Source organism: Lithobates pipiens, unplaced genomic scaffold (genome assembly GCF_037356315.1).
Source record: "Lithobates pipiens isolate NorthernLeopardFrog02 unplaced genomic scaffold, aLitPip1_a1.2 Scaffold_30, whole genome shotgun sequence".
Lineage (NCBI taxonomy): Eukaryota > Metazoa > Chordata > Amphibia > Anura > Ranidae > Lithobates > Lithobates pipiens.
Window position 1 is genome coordinate 11,020,573 of NW_027507791.1, and position 18,114 is coordinate 11,038,686.

Genomic DNA, 18,114 nt, shown 5'->3' on the forward strand with positions numbered 1-18,114 from the left:
TGACGTCAGGGCAGAGCCCGGATTGGTCGGCGTAGCTGTGTGTTTTGGTTGTCTGGAGGTGGTGGGGGGTTGTATTTTTTTTTTTTTTTAGCTGTGTCAGAGGGACTGCGATCTGTGAGAGTCGGGCTGAGGGAGAAGGGCGGAGGGCCCCTGCCTGAGGAGCCGCTGACGGAGCGGGTGAGACCGGGCTGTCCGGGGAGGGCTGTGTGCTCCGGGCCCCGGTGTCTGTGCACGGCTGTGTCTTATATATGTATAGTGTGTACAACTGTATGAGGAGAGCTCATCATCCCTGTACTGTCCTCTGTATGACTTCATAGACTGGGGTATGGGTGGGCACCACGTACAGGTGGGGGGGTGGGGATACTGTGTACAGAGTACAGGTGGGTGGGGTGGGCACCACGTACAGAGTGCAGGTGGGTGGGTAGGGCGGCCACCTCCAGAGTACAGGTGGGTGGGTAGGGCGGCCACCTCCAGAGTACAGGTGGGTGGGGGGCACCACGTACAGAGTACAGGGTGTGGAGGGCACCATATACAGGGGGGGCATGATATACAGAGAACATGGGGGTGATTGGGCACCATATATACAGCACGGAGAGGGGGCATGCTACCATATCTACAGTATCTATTATTATTATTAGACATGTGCAATTAAAGGGATTGTAAAGTACATTTTTTTTTTTTTTTTTTTTTTTTATAACAAACATGTTATCCTTACCTCCACTGTGCAGCTCGTTTTGCACAGAGTGCCCCCGAACCTGCTCTTCTGGGGTCCCTAGGCAGCTGTCTCGGCTTCCTCCCGCAGGTACTTCTCACGTTCATGCGAGCTCCCTCGCATTGTCAGAAGCACCTGCGGGCGCGCTCCCGTTATACAGCCGGCAGCTATAGCCGCTCGCTGTATCACACGGCCCCGGCCCCCCCCGTGCTCCGCGTCAGTGGATGTGATTGACAGCAGCGCGAGCCAATGGCTGCGCTGCTTTCCATCCACTCCAGCCAATCGGCGGCCAGGCTGAGTGGTGAAGAGGATGTCGGGGGCGAGCGCGGGATTTTTGAGGGGTCAGGTAAGTAAAACGGGGGGGGGGGGGGGCTTGGGGCGCAGGCAGTGTCAGATGTTTTTTCACCTTAATGCATAAAATGCATTAAGGTGAAAAAACATTTACCTTTACAACCCTTTTTCATTTACTTCCGAAGTCGTTTTTTTGTAAATATTTTTTCAATTTCCAAATTTTTCAATTTCAGAATTTTCAAATTTCCAAATTTTCAGAAATTCCAAAATTAAAAAATTTGGAAATTTGAAAACCCAAAAATCTGAAATAATAACTAATAATAAATATTAAATTATAGGTATTGGAATATCCTTTCAAATTTGGCTGTTAGTAAACGTATTTGAATGAATTATCTGAAATAACGGACGCCGTATCTAAACTAATGGAACATAAATATCTAATAATAATACTAAATAACAATAATAATAATAAAACCTTTTTTATTATTATTTGTTCCGTTCCATTTGTTTAGATGCGTCATTCGTTATTATGGATAATTCGTTATTTCAGATACGTATTCGAATTTGTATTCGTTACGTTCACTTACAGACAAATTTGAAAGGAAATTCCAATACCTATTATAATTTAATAGTTTAGTTATTATTATTTAGAATTACCTGATTTTCTTTCTTCTTTTTTCGAATTTCTGCATTTTCGATTTCCGAAAATTGAAAATTAAAAATTTTCAGAATTTTCTAAAAAAACAAACAAATCTTTTGTCAGCGCACATGTCTGTTATCCTCCTACTGTTTTTTTATTATTATTGTCCTGTCTACTGTATGCTTTATGGAGACTTATTTGATGTGCTGTGTGTGTGTGTGTGTGTGTGTGTGTGTATGTATGTATGTATGTGTGTATATGTATATGTGCGCCACTGCTGAGACTGAATTGATCTTGTATCATGTCTGCAGTCTCTGACCATTTCCTGTATCATGTCTGCTAGAGGTGCACCGAATGGAAACTCATTGATAATAGTATTAACAAAATTTAAGTAAGAGGTTGCAGACATGATAAAAGAGATGGATTAGAGACTGGATACTGCGTTTTTTTTTTTTTTTTCTTGACCCTTCTTGCACTAAGGTGCCAAGAATTGCCACCAATAAATTTTAATTAATATCAATTTAAAATTATTAATATGAAAGTTGAATACAAACAAACAAATTTTCGGGTTTTTTGCCCTAGTGCATCCTTCATTTTTGGCACCAAAATTTCCATTCGGTGCCCCTCTAGTTTGCAGTTGTGCCATACATCTTTCCGTTTTCGGATGATGGATTGAACAGAGCTAAGTGAGACGTTCAAAGCTTGGGATATTTTTTTTTTATAACCTAACCCTGCTTTAAAGCCCTTTCACACTGTGCCATCAGCGGTAAAGCTGCAATATTCTTAGCGCTGCTTTACCGTAGTTTTAGCTGCACTATTTGGCTAGCAGCCGAAAAGGGGTTAAATCTGCCCACAAAATGCTGCGCAGCAATGTTTTTCCGGTGGTATAGCAGCGCGGCCCCATTGATTTCAATGGGGAGGAGTGGTGAGTTCACCGCTCCAAAGAAGCTGCTGGCAGGACTTTTTCTGATGCCCTGCCAGTGCACCGCTCCAGTGTGAAAGCCCCCCGGGCATTCACACTAGAGTGAATGGAGCAGCTGTTATAGGGCGGTTTGCAGGCACTATTTTTAATGCTATAGTGCCTGCATAACACCAGCAGTGTGAAAGGGGTCTTAAACTTCTCCACAACTTTATCCCTGACCTATCTGGTGTGTTCCTTGGCCTTCATGATGCTGTTTGTTCAGTAAGGTTCTCTAACAAACCTCTGAGGGCTTCACAGAACAACTGCATTTATACTGAGATTAAATTACACACAGGTGGACTGTATTTACTAATTAGGTGACTTCTGAAGGCAATTGGTTCCACTAGATTTTAGTTAGGGCTATCAGAGTAAAGGGGGCTGAATACAAATGCACGCTGTACGTTTCACATACTTATTTTAAAAAAAATTGTAAACCATTTATCATTTTCCTTCCACTTCACAATTATGTGTCACTTGTTGTCTATTGTATAAAATACATTTATGTTTTTGGTTGTAATGACAAAATGTGGAACATTTCAAGGGGTATGAATACTTTTTTCAAGGCAGTGTCACTCTGCAGCTCAGACGTGAGTTAGTGGTACGTCTCTCTCTTCCTCTGGTGAGAGTGCATACAGTGTATACTCCTTGGATCTTATGAACATAAACCAGCTTTATCTCCAAGCAGACAGCATAACCCCTGACAGCTTCATTAGTGTAATGGATGCAAGATTTATATATGGTAGAAATAATCCGCTATGTGTCTCCCTATGGTTTTTTCCTCCCCACAAATCACCCTGAATTCTGGCTCTGGGTGTAACACACAGACAGTCTGCTAGTCATTCCGAAACCGGATACTCTGCTCTAGGCTAGTAAGGTTCTCTTGTTATCACATGCCATGCCACTAGCAGGTGATTTATTATTTGATTTAATCTAGAAAATGTATTTTCTCATCCTTGCAGACCAGTTCATACAGAACACCTATAAGGCACCTTTCACACTGTCAGTTTTGACAGCAGACCTGAATGGGCGCTCCGTGCTGGTCTATGGAGTGACAGATGTCAGTGGTGACATGTCCGCTGACATCCGACCCGGTCCGATACGCCAAAAGCAGACGGATGACCCTATGTCCAGATCCGTCGCTATCAAATCAGGTGAATTCTGATGAAAACAGACACGCTGTCCGTTTTCATCCAAGCCCTCTATAGAAACCAGCGGCGCTCGACAAGCCCCTCCCCGCTCAGTGTGCAGAGAGGGACCTGACATCCGCCGCCTCAGCGGAGACCAATGGAGAGATCTTCTGCTGAGTCAGCGGACAGAGGTGGACTCCGTGGAAGCGGATCCGCCTCATGGGAACGAGGCCTAAATGGTATGGTTTTTAACCTGATCTGCTTTGTAGATGGAAGCTTGCCTGACCTCGGAAGTGGACCCAAAGTCATTGGTCATGTAAAGTTAGCACCTGTGTTGGTGGGCTCCCCAGTGACCCAAAATAATTTATGAAATGTGAAGATATGTGTAGTAGGGCCCATTTATACCTTTACATCTCGGGCTCGATTCCTATCTATGCATGTTGCTTTTGAGCATTTATGCAGTGCTTTTTTCTGTGCTTTCTGCGTTTATTTTTTTATTTTTATTTTTTTACATTCACTGTATTATACAGGATTTATATAGCGCCAACAGTTTGCGCCGCGCTTTACAACATCGGGGAAGACATTACAATACAATTCAATACAGGAGGGATCAGAGGGCCCTGCTTCTTAGAGCTTACAATTTAAAAGGGAGGGTGGAACAAAGGGGAGTAGCTGTGAGGGATGATCAGATGGACAAAATGAAAATACAGTTGTTAGGTGTGGGTAGGATAGGTTATTCTAAAGAGGGTTTTCAGGGATTGTCTAAAAGCTAATAGAGTAGGAGATAGACAGACAGATTGGGGTAAGGAGTTCCATAGGCTTGGAGAGGCTCTGGAAAAGTCCTGGAGACGAGCATGGTAGGAGGCAATGAGGGTGCTAGAGAGCAGGAGGTCTTGAGAAGAATGACGAGAACGATTAGGTTGGTATTTTGAGACTAGGTCAGTGATGTAGCTGGGGGCAGAGTTGTGGATGGCTTTGTAGGTAGTTTTTAGTATTTTGAATTTAATTTGTTGGGTGAGCGGAAGCCAGTGGAGGGATTGACCGAGAGGAGTAGCAGAGACAGAGTGGCTGGTAAGGTTGATGAGTCTGACAGCAGCATTCATGATGGACTATATATTTCTGGTTGCTAAGGAGCGGGTCAGGAAGCCGGCCGCCATGTCCTTAGCAATGGATGAGTCATCAGCTGTCAGCTGGCTTCCCTGCTAACCGCTGAATGTATAAAAAAAAAGTGACAAAAAGAATGGCTGTTATAGCTGCAAAGGGTGGGCCAACTCAGTATTGATCCCTAACTAAAGCCCCGTACACACGATTGGATTTTCGGATGGGAAATGTTCGATGACAGGCTGTCATCGGACAATTGTTGTGGGACTTTGGCTAGCAGGTTCTCAGATTTTCTGCAGACAAATGTGTGTCAGATTTTCCGATCGTGTGTACACAAGTCCGTTGGACAAAAGTCCAAAGTACAAACATGCATTATCGGAAGCAAAAGCGGTCGGACTTGTAAACTAGTGTTCGTAATGGAGAATAAACATTTGTGACGCGGCAAATTATGAAATCTTGAAATGCAGCGCACAATTATCTTCTTCTTTAATGGGATAATAATGAAGCTGCTTTGCTGTTGATACTGATGGAGTTATTGCAAACTGATTTTCAAAGGCTTTTTTTTTTCTAGTGAGAACAATATTATGTTTTTTTTATTTTATTTTTATTCGGGCAAGTTACCACAACACCATTATCCCATATCTTTTAAAGCGGGAGTCCGCCGTTTTTTTTTTTTTTTTTAAAGCCAGCAACTACAAATACTGCAGCTGCTGACTTTTAAAATAATGACACTTACCCGCCCAGCGCGCCCGCGATGTCGGCACCCGAAGCCGATCTCTCGATCGTCTCTCGGGTGCTGCCGCCGCCATCTTGGGTATGGGAATCAGGAAGTGGAGCCTTTCGGCTTTATTTCCCGGTTCCCTACTGCGCATGCGCGAGTCGCGCTGAGCAATAAGGATGGTCCCCGCAGTCTCTGGGATCCGTGTGTTTCTCAGCAGGCAGCGGGGGACTTTCGGAAAGGGGTGTAGATTCTGCGGAAAGGGGCGTACCTTCTGCAGAATCTACGCCGGAAGTGGGTGCAGATACCTGTACTGTACAGGTGCCTGCACCCCCCCCCCCTGAAAGGTGCCAATTGTGGCACCGGAGGGAGGGGGGGGGTTCCAATGAGCGGAAGGTCCACTTTAGGGTGGACCTCCGCTTTAAGATCAAAGATACAATACATGTTGGTCCCCCTTGTCAATTTTACATTGTATTTTTTTAAATGTAACCGTCTACTTCCCAAATGGTCATTTGAAGTAAAACACATAGCCAAGTATTCTACACATTTTTTTTTTTTTATTGTGCATTAAAAAAGAAAACAAATACAATTAGACATGCTATCTGCCAATAAAACTTAACCAAAAAGTGCATTCTATGCATCCAAAAATATAGAAAATATACCAAATCAAATCATTATTATTCAACCAAAAAAAAAAGTCAAAGCAATAACTCCAAGGCCAATAATAACACGTTATCGCCTCCGTCAACCAGCCATGTTGCAGAATCGAACGGCCGTTCAGAAACAAACTGAAAAGCACTGACTGAAAAACGTGAAAAGAAAATCGCGAATCAACACGAAACTAGCAGAAGGAGCCCAAAGGGTGTCGCTAAAGAGTTGAAAAACAACGTAGTAAGTCACTACGTTCGTAATTGTTGGCCAACATTTGTGTGACCGTGTGTATGCAAGACAAGTTTGAGCCAACACCCTTCGGATAAAATTCTGCGGTTTTGTTGACGGAAAGTCCAGTCATGAGTACGAGGCATAATAATGGGATGCCATTAAAGTTCATGTGCGTGTAAAGGCAGGCGTCCCAATACTTTTGCTAAAATAGTGTCTATGTCAGTGCACATTTGATAATGCATGAAAAGGAGTGAATGCAGCCTCTGCTTGTAGTAGATTCTGCAAATCTTTTCATTTATTTTCCATAGTGTCTCTTTGGAGTTTTGTTCTGGGGAAGAGCTGACTTTGCTTGGATTATCGAAATTAGAAAGAAGATTGTCCTTCGATGGACTCCATTGGCCAAACTTTTCACCAACATCGCCTGTCTGTTCCTATAAAAAGAGATCGCACTAACCGACCATTTAAAAAAAATATATATTATTTATCTTTAGTAGTTGTCTCTATGAAAAATTGATAGCTTGCATCAAACTGTGGAACGTATTCCGAAAGTAGAAGCCCACCTGACATTCCTCATGACGTTGTGGAGGCCAGCTGTATGTCATTATGGAGGGCAATGAGCAACGTGAGCTGGTAATTACAGGGGGGTTGATCAGTTCGGCATCTGGTACTGTGATCATTGAGAAAATTTCTACCTGGAAGAGGCTTGTCTGATCTAAAGAATAGATACCTCCTTGCCTTTCTTCATCCAGACCCAGGACAATCGTCTCTTGTGTGGGTTCCGTCACCGGAACTGCTTGCTGCTCAGATTCAGTTCATTGCTGTAATTTGCAACTTCAAGGAGCGGAGTCTTTCTATATGTAGAACATTCAGTTGTCTAGAAGTGTTTCTTTATGATTAGAGCTCGGCTGTGAGGGTTTAAGCGGAATATAAAGTTATTCTTGGGCTGGTGGGCTGGAACAGATCAACATCTCCAGTGGGTGGACAGATGTTCGAAAGGATAATTGCCTTTGCATAGGCAGAGCTGGTTCTTTGTCGTTTGTGATTGCTTGTTGGTTTTAAGGTGAGTAGACTGGAGCAATAGAGAAATGAGGAACTTGATTAATTTCTTTTGGTGGGGATATGTATAAATTCATAAGTGGTCCATAGAAAGTATAGGCCGGCAACTCGACAGCTTCTCCATAGAAAATATTTATTTGAGCATTACAGCAATACCATCATCCAAAAATGCAAATGATGTTGTTGCTGTAATGCTCAAATAAGTGCATCATGGTGGTGCATTTGGCACACCGTGGATACACTTGTGGTTTAGCTAAGAAGCACTTTCAGTGATACTCCTCTTGGAAACATCCTTGTTTGGACACCTGATTACCTGAACTTTTTATTCTGTGTTTATGATATTTTATGCACTTTGGTACTTTTTCATTTCAATTTCAGTATTTTCGTTTATGCACTTTGTATATTCCATGCACTGCTGCATTTTCATATGCACCTTGAGTATCATTTTGTGCATATGTATGTGTGTGGTATGTACAGTGCCTTGAAAAAGTATTCAACCCTTTGAAATTTTCCACATTTTGTCATGTTACAACCAAAAACGTGAATGTATTTTATTGGAATTTTATGTGATAGACCAAAGTGAAAGAAAAATTTATAAATGGTTTTCTAAAAATTGTTTACAAATATGTGAAAGTGTGGTGTGCAATTTGTATTCAGCTCCCCCGGAGTCAATACTTTATAGAACAGCCTTTCACTGCAATTACAGCTGCAAGTCTTTTTGGGGATGTCTCTACTAGCTTTGCACATCTAGAGAGTGACATTTTTGCCCATTCTTCTTTGCAAAATATCTCAAGCTCTGTCAGATTGGATGGAGAGCATCTGTGAACAGCAATTTTCAAGTCTTGCCACAGTTTCTCAATTGCACTTAGGTCTGGACTTTGGGCCATTCTAACGCATGAATATGCTTTGATCTAAACCATTCCATTGTAGCTCTGGCTGTATGTTTAGGGTCGTTGTCCTGCTGGAAGGTGAACCTCCACCCCAGTCTCAGGTCTTTTGCAGACTCTAACAGGTTTTCTTCTAAGATTGCCCTGTATTTGGCTCCATCTATCTTCCCATCAACTCTGACCAGCTTTCCTGTCCCTGCTGAAGAAAAGCATCAAAATGATGCTGCCACCACCTTGTTTCACGGTGGGGATGGTGTGTTCAGGGTGATGGGCAGTGTTTTCCACCACACATAGCGTTTTTCTTTTATGCCAAAAAGTTCAATTTTGGTCTCATCTGACCAGAGCACATTCTTCCACATGTTTGCTGTGTCCCCCATATGCTTTCTCACAAACTTTAAACTGGACTGCTTATGGGTTTTTTTCATTGATGGCTTTCTTCTTGCTACTCTTCCATAAAGGCCAGATTTGTGGAGAGCACGACTAATAGTTAGTTGTCCTGTGGACAGATTCTCCCACCTGAGCTGTGGATCTCTGCAGCTCCTCCAGAGTTACCATGGACCTCTTGGCTGCTTCTCTGATGAATGCTCTCCTTGCCCGACCTGTCAGTTTAAGTAGATGGCCATGTATTGGTACGTTTGCAGTTGTGCCATACTCCTTTGTGGATAATGGATTGAACAGAGCTCCATGAGATGTTCAGTTTGGGATATTTTTTATTTATTTTTTATAACCTAAAGGCAGGCAGTGAGAAATTTTCCCGATGTGCGGCTACAGAGATCGAAGAATGTCTCGCTGCCTGCGATTAGCGATGTGCAGTGCCGACTTCCTGGTGGGCTCTGCATGTGCTAGTTGCAAACACGCTTGAGCTCGTCCGTACTCAGCAACATAAAAAGGGCTGGCTGTCCACAGAAGACAACAGTGGTGGATGATCGTAGAATCCTCTCTATGGTTAAAACCCATTCACAACATCCAAACAAGTGAACGACACTCTCCAGGAGGTAGGCATATCATTGTCAAAGTCTACAATCAAGGGAAGACTTCATGAGAGCAAATGCAGAGGGTTCCCCACAAGGTGCAAACCATTCATCAGCCTGATGAATAGAAAAGACAGATTCGATTTTGCCAAAAATCGTCAACAAAAAAAAGAAAAGAAAAGCCAGACCAGTTCTGGAAAAGCATTCTTTGCACAGATGAAAAGATTAATCTGTACCAGAATGGCGGGAAGAAAAAAGTACGGTAAAGGCTGGGGGACAGCTCATGATCCAAAGCACAAAACGTCATCTGTAAAACGTGGTGGAGCTTGAAGTTTGACAGCATGGGCATGCATGGCTTCCAGTGGCACTGGGTCATTGGTGTTTATTGATGATGTGACAGAAGCAGCCGGATAAATTCTGCAGTGTTTAGAGATATACTGCCAGCCCAGATTCAGCCAAATGCAGCAAAGTTGATTGGACGGCACTTCACAGTACAGATGGATAATAATCCAAAACACACCGAAAAAGCAACCCAGGAGCTTTTGAAAGAAAAGTGAAATATTTTGCAAAGGCCGAGACGTCACCTGATCTCCACCCAATTGAACATTTCACTTGCTGAAGGCAAAACTAAAGGCAGAAAGACCCACAAAGAAAGAACTGAAGACAGCTGCAGTTAGAGCCTGGCAAAGCACCAGAAAGGAGGAAACCCAGTCTTTGGTAATGTCCATGGGTTCCAGATTTCAGACAGTCATTGCCAGTAAAGGATTATCAACAAAATATTAACAATTCACATTTTATCATTATATTTATTTGTCCAATTACATTTGAGCCCCTGAAAGTGTGTGTGTGTGTGTGTGTGTGTGTGTGTGTGTGTGTGGGCTGTGTATAAAAATGGTTGCAGTTCCTAAAATTTGTACTTGATATTTTATATTCAACCCCTTGAAATAATGCTGAAAGTCTTCACTTCAAATCCATTTGGATATATATATATATATATATATATATATATATATATATATATATATATATATATATATATATATATATATATATATATATATATATATATATATATATATATATATATATATTGGACCTAACTGTATAGCTTGCAATGCACTATATGTTTTACAAGAGCCTTGTCATCTCTTGCAAGTGGCTAAAAAAAAAAACTCTGTAGCGCTCACTGTACCATGTGTTTTTTAACCCTCAAAAGTTATTTTAAAAATTCGAACCTTAATGTTTTTCACATGCTACAGTGGGCCCGACTTTGCAGAAGGACAACAAGTCACATCCATCCGAAGTTGGGTCAGGATGTTGTACAGGTGTGAATGGAGCCGAAGGTAAAAAAAAAAACCTTCAGTGTGCTGCTCCTCATCACCCTAATACTTACCTGAGCCTGATATCAATTCAGCAATGTGCATAAAAGCATAGGCTCCTTCCCTCCTCATGGGGCAGATTGATAGCAGCGAGAGCCATTGGCTACCACTGCTATCAATCACAGCCAGCAAAGAGTGGATGGCGCCAAGCCATGCTTCCTATGTCTTATGAACTTTAGAGTTGACTCTGGAGTGAGCATGCACAGGTGCCCCCATAGATGGCAAGCAGCTTGCTATGAAGGCAATTGGGGGGCGGACTTTTTATTTTTATTATTTTTACTAGTAATGGTAGCAATCTGCGAAAATAAATATATATAATAATTTTTCAGGACTGCGACATTGCATCGCACAAATCTGACCCCCAAATGACACTTTGGGGACCAGTGACATGATTGCATTGATCAGTGCTAGAAAAATGCACTGATCTAATGTAAAAATTACACTGGCAGGGAAGAGGTTAACACTAGGGGGTGATCAAGGGGTTGGGTGTGTTCTAACTTTGGGGGGGTCGGGGGGATCACTGGGACATGACAGATATCACTGTTACCGATCACTGGGAACAGTAGATCTGTCATGTCTCCTGTCAGAATGGGGATCCGCTTGTTTACACTGGCAGATCCCTGTTCTGCCTCTGTACTAGGCGATCACAGGTTGCCGGCGGACATTGAGTCTGCCCGACCTGCGGGCACGCTCTTGCGGTGGGAGCAAGAGTCGCCATACAGGTGCGGTGATTCGCGTTGCCAACCCGTCGCAGTATAAGTACATGAGCTGGTTGGCAAGTGATTAAGGCAGGAAGGTGAAGACCAAAAACTTATTGAAAAATGCACTGCAAATGCAGCATAAAACGTATGCAAAGTGCACATCAAGCACCCTTCAAATGCATGTAAACAAGACGTCAAAAAATATACAGTTTCTGGTGTCAATGGGCCCTTACTTGCCCGTTGGGCTACCTACCTACCTCTTCAAGAGAGCAAATACAGGATTTGCTGGTCTCCTATTTTGTTCAAAAAATGTGGTGGTGTGTGGGGGGTTTTTGTTTTCTTTTGCATGGAATTTCTTATGGGATTTTTCAGCAATGACAGCATTGCTTTAATTGTATATGATAATCGTTTTTTGGGTGATGACTTCACTGGGTTTTTTGGGGAAGTACTAACAGAATAAATCACTGTGTTGTCTGGAAAAATTGGGTTTAGAATCTTAACTGCAAAATATTCTCTTGAATAGACATATCTGGTGGTGTGTGTTTTTTTTTTTTTTTTGCCCTTTTTAAAAGGGGAATTGAAACCCCCTAATCTGAAATAAGGCTATGTGTCAGTGGGCAGCATATTCAAATGTGTTACTTCTTTATCCTTTCTTCTAGTTTTGGACTGTTGCCAAGTCCCTCAATCTGACTTGTATTGCTCCTCCTTTATTTCGTTTTTTTAATTTGTAAGTCATGGGGTGCCACAAAAACTACCCAGTGCATTTGTTTGACGGTTGTTGATCTGATTATTACTTGGGGCTATGCAGTCAGATCAGATGAAAATCATTCTTGGTGGCGTTCTTGTTTTTTTAAAATGATATATTTTTTTTCTTTTCTCCCAGGGACAGCTTGGAATGATGTGATTGAGCACTGCTGTGTAGCAGATCGGGAGACATGGCCAATTTACCGGGAGGTATAACCTTTAAGGAGTTCTGTCCCTTGTACTCCATTCTGAATGCCATCCCTGCTAAAGTTCAGAAAGGCTTCCGTTCCCTTCTCGTCTACCTCACAGCACTGGATGTCAATGGCGACTACATTGCAATCGGCAGCAGCATCGGAATGTTGTATCTCTACTGCCGACACACAAACCAGATGAAAAAGTATAATTTGGAGGTAAGGTGTGTGTGTGTTTTGCTGATTTCCAGCTTTAGTTTCAGGTTAAAGTAGACGTTCCGCTTAAAACTGTACTCGCAGCAACTTTCTAAGACTAACCTATCTAGCCCTGTAAAGAAAAAATCGCTATACATTTAGGAATAGTCCAATATCGTATTTATTTTTCAGGGCCAATACTGATTACCGCCTGCCTTTCAGGCTGATAGCCGATAACTGGTGGCAATATTCCTCTGTCACTCTTCACATTACTAACCGCTCCCAAATTGTACTGTCCTCTGTCCGTCCCCAGAACTCTCCTACTTTACATAGGTGTACAGCAGAGCATAGATCGGCTGGTATCAAAGTACTGGATGTAGGCGGAAGCAGGAGCTGCCGGACTTAACTTTTTTCAAATGACCAGTCTGGTGATTGGTTTCCGGGCGATCCTAGTAACCAATCACCTACTGTTTAATGTGAAAAGTTAACTCCAGCAGCTCCCGCCCCCCCCCCCCCCCATCCACCCCTGTGATACTGTTCAGTGAAGAAGAGAGCGGCAAAGGCTTAGGGGAAGGGCTGGCAATACAGGGCTGCCTGTGTTCTATCTGTCAGCTGCCCGTTCTAGCGAGTGACGGGTGCACTCGGCACACCACTGCCTAATATCGGTAAGTTTCTGACCAATACTGATTTATTTGAAAAGTTGTAAATATCAATCCTAACTAGCCGTGCTGATAATCGGTCCAACCCCCACTATATCCACTTTCAGATCGGACCATTTTGTTGGCGTAAGACCAGAGCACTTTTTTTGCGATTCAGCACTGCGTGGCTTTAACTGACAATTGCGCGGTCGTGCGACGTGGCTTTTTTCCCCCACAAATAGAGCTTTCTTTTGGTAGTATTTGATCACCTCTGCGGTTTTTATTTTTTGCGTTATAAACAAAAATAGAGCAACAATTTTGAAAAAAAAAACTTAATATTTTTTACTTTTTATCCTCCAAAAATATATAAATAAAATTTTTTTTTTTCCCCTCAGTTTAGGCCGATACGTATTCTTCTACATATTTTTGGTTAAAAAAATCGCAATAAGCGATTTATTGATTGGTTTGCACAAAAGTTATAGCGTTTACAAAATAGGGGATAGTTTTATGGCATTTTTATTAATAATTTTTTTTTTTTTTACTAGTAATGGCGGCAATCAGCGATTTTTATTGTGACTGTGACATTATGGTGGACACATCGGACATTTTTGACACATTTTTGGGACCATTGTCATTTATACAACAATCAGTGCTATACAAATGCACTGATTCCTGTGTAAATGACACTGGCAGTGAAGGGGTTAACCAGGGGTGGCAGTGTAGGGGTTAAGTGTTCCTAGGGGTGTGTGTTTAACTGTGGGGGGGCTGGGCTTTGTGTTCGTGAACACTGATCTCTGCTCCAATCACATGGAGCAGAGATCAGTGTCACTTGTTGCTAGGCAGAATGGGGAGATGCTGTTTACAGTGGCATCTCCCCGTTCAGCCTCCCCGTGAGGCGATCACGGGTATCCCCACGGCGATGGAGTCTGCGGGACTCGCGGGGGTACCGACCAGCGCGCACGCGATGGCAGGGCAGCATATAGAAATGGACGTACCTGCACGCCAGTATGCCTGCCCTTGCCATTCTGCCGACGTACATCGTCATGCACCGGTCGGGAACTGGATATACTGTGTATACCTTTTTTTCCTGAAGCCGCTCCAGTCCCGCATTGAGCTGTCAGTGGCGGCTTCTCTGTGTAGGCAGGTGCAGAGAAGAGGCAGCTGACGATGGAAGCCCCATAGTACCTCTGAGTGATGTCCCTTCCCAGCCATTGTCTGCTGTCTCTACCACGCGGCATCCGCCGCTGGAGGTATGTATAGCGATTTTTGCTTTATACGGTTAAATAGATTAGTCTTGGAATGTAGCTGTGAGTAGATTTAGAGATAGATAGTTAGTTTTAGGCTGAACTGCTGCTTAAAACAGATTTTGTGCCAAGCTGGCCCAAACAAACCATTTCCCTCACTGTGTGACCGCTGGATGTGTTGTATAAACCTCATGTAGCTAAGGCTTCTTGCAGTATACAGCACAGATGTCAATAAATGGCTGAGCGCCGCGTAGGCTGACAGTATTTTATTCCAGCTGTGAGACAGGAAGTCTCCTCTCGCACCTGGAACACAGTGCAGTATGCTGTATGTTAACTCAAGTGTCCAATGGGGTGAAAAAACAAACTATGAAACCAAATAGTCAAAAATGATGATGATGCAGCACAGTGTAGATAATGTCCCATGCGAATATGCAACAAAGAATAATCTTGTTTGTTCAAACAACAATAATGCTTGACCACGTGGACCCTTCACCTCTGTAAATCAAAAATGAATGGAGGCTTACCAGATCACCGGTGACCCCCTGTTAAGGGAGGTCAGTCTGCGCAGATATGAACACATAGACGTCTCGATGCAGGAAGCCGGAAAACGACCCAATCCTTCGGATATCACGTAATCACCAAATCCGCTCGGATCCTCTCATAAGCCTCGAGGCGTCATATCACCAGAAAAAAAACAAAAATAAAAGTGCGCCAAATCGTGTAGTATGGTTTGAACAGATTTTTATTCAACCGAATGGTTTGAGCGCTAAAAAAAGTGACTCCACTGAGTCATACGGAAATAAACATGTCGTTTAAAAACGAACAGATTGCTAGCAAGAATAAAATAAAATAAAAAATAAATGCTAATGCACAAAGGGTGTGAGCATGGCTACCCTCACACCCTTTGCCACGCTCACACCCTTTGTGCATTAGCATTTATTTTTTATTTTATTTTATTCTTGCTAGCAATCTGTTCGTTTTTAAACGACATGTTTATTTCCGTATGACTCAGTGGAGTCACTTTTTTTAGCGCTCAAACCATTCGGTTGAATAAAAATCTGTTCAAACCATACTACACGATTTGGCGCACTTTTATTTTTGTTTTTTTCTGGTGATATGACGCCTCGAGGCTTATGAGAGGATCCGAGCGGATTTGGTGATTACGTGATATCCAAAGGATTGGGTCGTTTTCCCCCTTCCTGCCTCGAGACGTCTATGTGTTCATATCTGCGCAGACTGACCTCCCTTAACAGGGGGTCACCGGTGATCTGGTAAGCCTCCATTCATTTTTGATTTACAGAGGTGAAGGGTCCACGTGGTCAAGCATTATTGTTTGAACAAACAAGATTAATTATTCTTTGTTGCATATTCACATGGGACATTATCTACACTGTGCTGCATCATCATCATTTTTGACTATTTGGTTTCATAGTTTGTTTTTTCATCCCATTGGACACTTGAGTTATAGATAAATGTCTTTTTTGATTTTATTGGACATTTGAATTTGGGAAGTATTTTTTATTAATGACGTTCACATTATTTAGGTTTTTCACAACATTTTATATATTTTCTTACTAAGTCACATTCATATTTTGAGGCTAAGCGCTGCACTTTTATTTCTTCTGTTTTGTTGTGCCCAGTATCCTGGTTATAGTGTTCAGCTGCTGATTTTATTAATTTTTTTTATTTTTTACTAAGCGCAGATTTTCTATTACTTAGTATGCTGTATGTTGCCTCGGCTATGTACAGTTTACACCACACATCCAGCGGCAGCACACTTTAGTGAGGGAAATAGTTTGTTTGGGCCAGCTTTGGTCCAAATTATCTTTTTAAAACTGAAACTAACGGTGGAGACCAGCTTGAACATTTTAACCTGTTAAATGAATGAATCCTGATGATTGGACCAAGAATTTCTGTCAATAACCGTGTCCTCCCCCACCCCAGATCCTGCAACATGGCAAACTGCTGCTTACTGATTAGCCAGTAATTCAGCCTACCCCCTTGGATGTCGCCGCCCCCACCTCTCTGCCTTACCCAATCAGAGAACGCTTTGCATTAATTTAAAAAAATTGACAAGCATTCTCTGAATGGTGCCCATGCTGAGCGGCCCATCTCCTCCTGTCTTCAGAATGCATCAGCATTGTACCTGGAAGCTAATAGAGATTACTGGAATAGCCATGTCTACTTCAGCGGTTTCCAGCTTCCAGGGGGATCGTCCCAGGTTTGGTGTATATACATCTTTTATATTAGTCCATGTTGAACCAATAGAACTATGAAAAATGTACCATGCCTGGAATTATTTTCCATTTTTATTATTAGAAATCTGCAGTAAAGTACAATAAGTACAACATCCTTCGCGCAATTAACTTTGTCATACAGGGCTGGTGGCATTTGAGAACCAAAAATCAGTAACCATTTATTGCTTGGTTGAACAAAAGAAACCTCAAGCACGCTCAAAACAGTGACGTTATAGACTATAAAATATTTTGGCAATTCCATTCCCTCCATTCAATGTACTACAGCCCATATGGAATTTTTCTTTAAAGAGTAACTCCCCTTCTATTGAGAACTTTCCACTCTGGGTGATCTATGTACATTTCAGGGATTTTACCAAACTTTTTGTTGCAGGTTCCTACCTTTTTGTTATTCTGTAGAAGTATCTGTTTGTGTTCATTTGCAAAGTGAATCTACTGGGAGTAATTTTATTACAATTCTCAATCAGCTGCTGCATATGCAGGGCTCTAATGAGCAAAATAGCAGGGTCTGCATCCCTTTAGACACGACTTCCCTTTTGCATGCCCAGAATTGGACTTGTATCTTAGTGCATGAATATGCAAAAAATCAGTGGTCATGGGACTTTAAGTGAGGCGAGTCAATGAAAATTAAATATATATATCTATCTATATCTATATATTATATTGTAAAAATTGATTTATTACAGACAAGAAAAATTATTCTCAAACTACATGATACAATAATAAAAACAAATTCCGTAAAGAGCTGACATACATGAGTTTAAAAATGTAGGCACATGGTAGATCTGGGCAAAAAAATCCAACTTTGGTGACATCAAAACACTCTACGCGTTTCGAGGATTCATCCTCTCATCAGGAGTGTGATGTCAATGATAAGTATGATGATATAAGTATGAGTAATAAAAAAAATATGTATTAAAGAGGAAGTAAACCCATCAGGGTTTACTTCCTCTGTAATCCATCATTTTTGGTGAGAAGAACATACTCTACGCGTTTCGAGGATCCATCCTCTCATCGGGAGTGTGATGTCAATGATAACTATTAAAATGATATATTAATGGGGATTCCCTATGCAAGACGTCTGGGAAAATCAGTGAGCCAATCACACAAGCAGGGAATAGAATACAGAACGCACCCCAAATATGTCATCTGTGTACAGAATGACCCCCGGGTTATCATATTGCATGTTACAGAAAATTACAGAGCCGTAGATTGAAAGCGAAAACAAATTTTAACTAACATTCAATTGCAATATAACTTGTGTAGCAATTTGTATATGAGAGATACAGTAGTGTGTGTGTGTGTGTGTGTATATTAAAATATATACAGGCCTCAAAATTTCAAGTCCTGAGCTACTAGCCAGGCCTCAAGGGTTACTCGCCACCAGTTGCCCCACCCCTAATTCCACCTTTAAACACGCC

At 42.1% G+C, this 18,114-nt stretch overlaps 1 protein-coding gene across 1 annotated transcript in view; it reads left to right on the forward strand.

The window, feature by feature from the left end:
* Window positions 1-27: 27 nt before the first annotated feature.
* The window catches only part of TECPR2 (tectonin beta-propeller repeat containing 2), a 127,834-nt gene continuing 109,747 nt past the window's right edge, over window positions 28-18,114 (forward strand). The window contains exons 1-2 of the mRNA XM_077463702.1: window positions 28-177; window positions 12,310-12,580. Of these exons, the coding sequence (XP_077319828.1) occupies window positions 12,362-12,580 (219 nt within the window). The 5' untranslated portion in view covers window positions 28-177; window positions 12,310-12,361. The remainder of the gene's footprint in view (window positions 178-12,309; window positions 12,581-18,114) is intronic.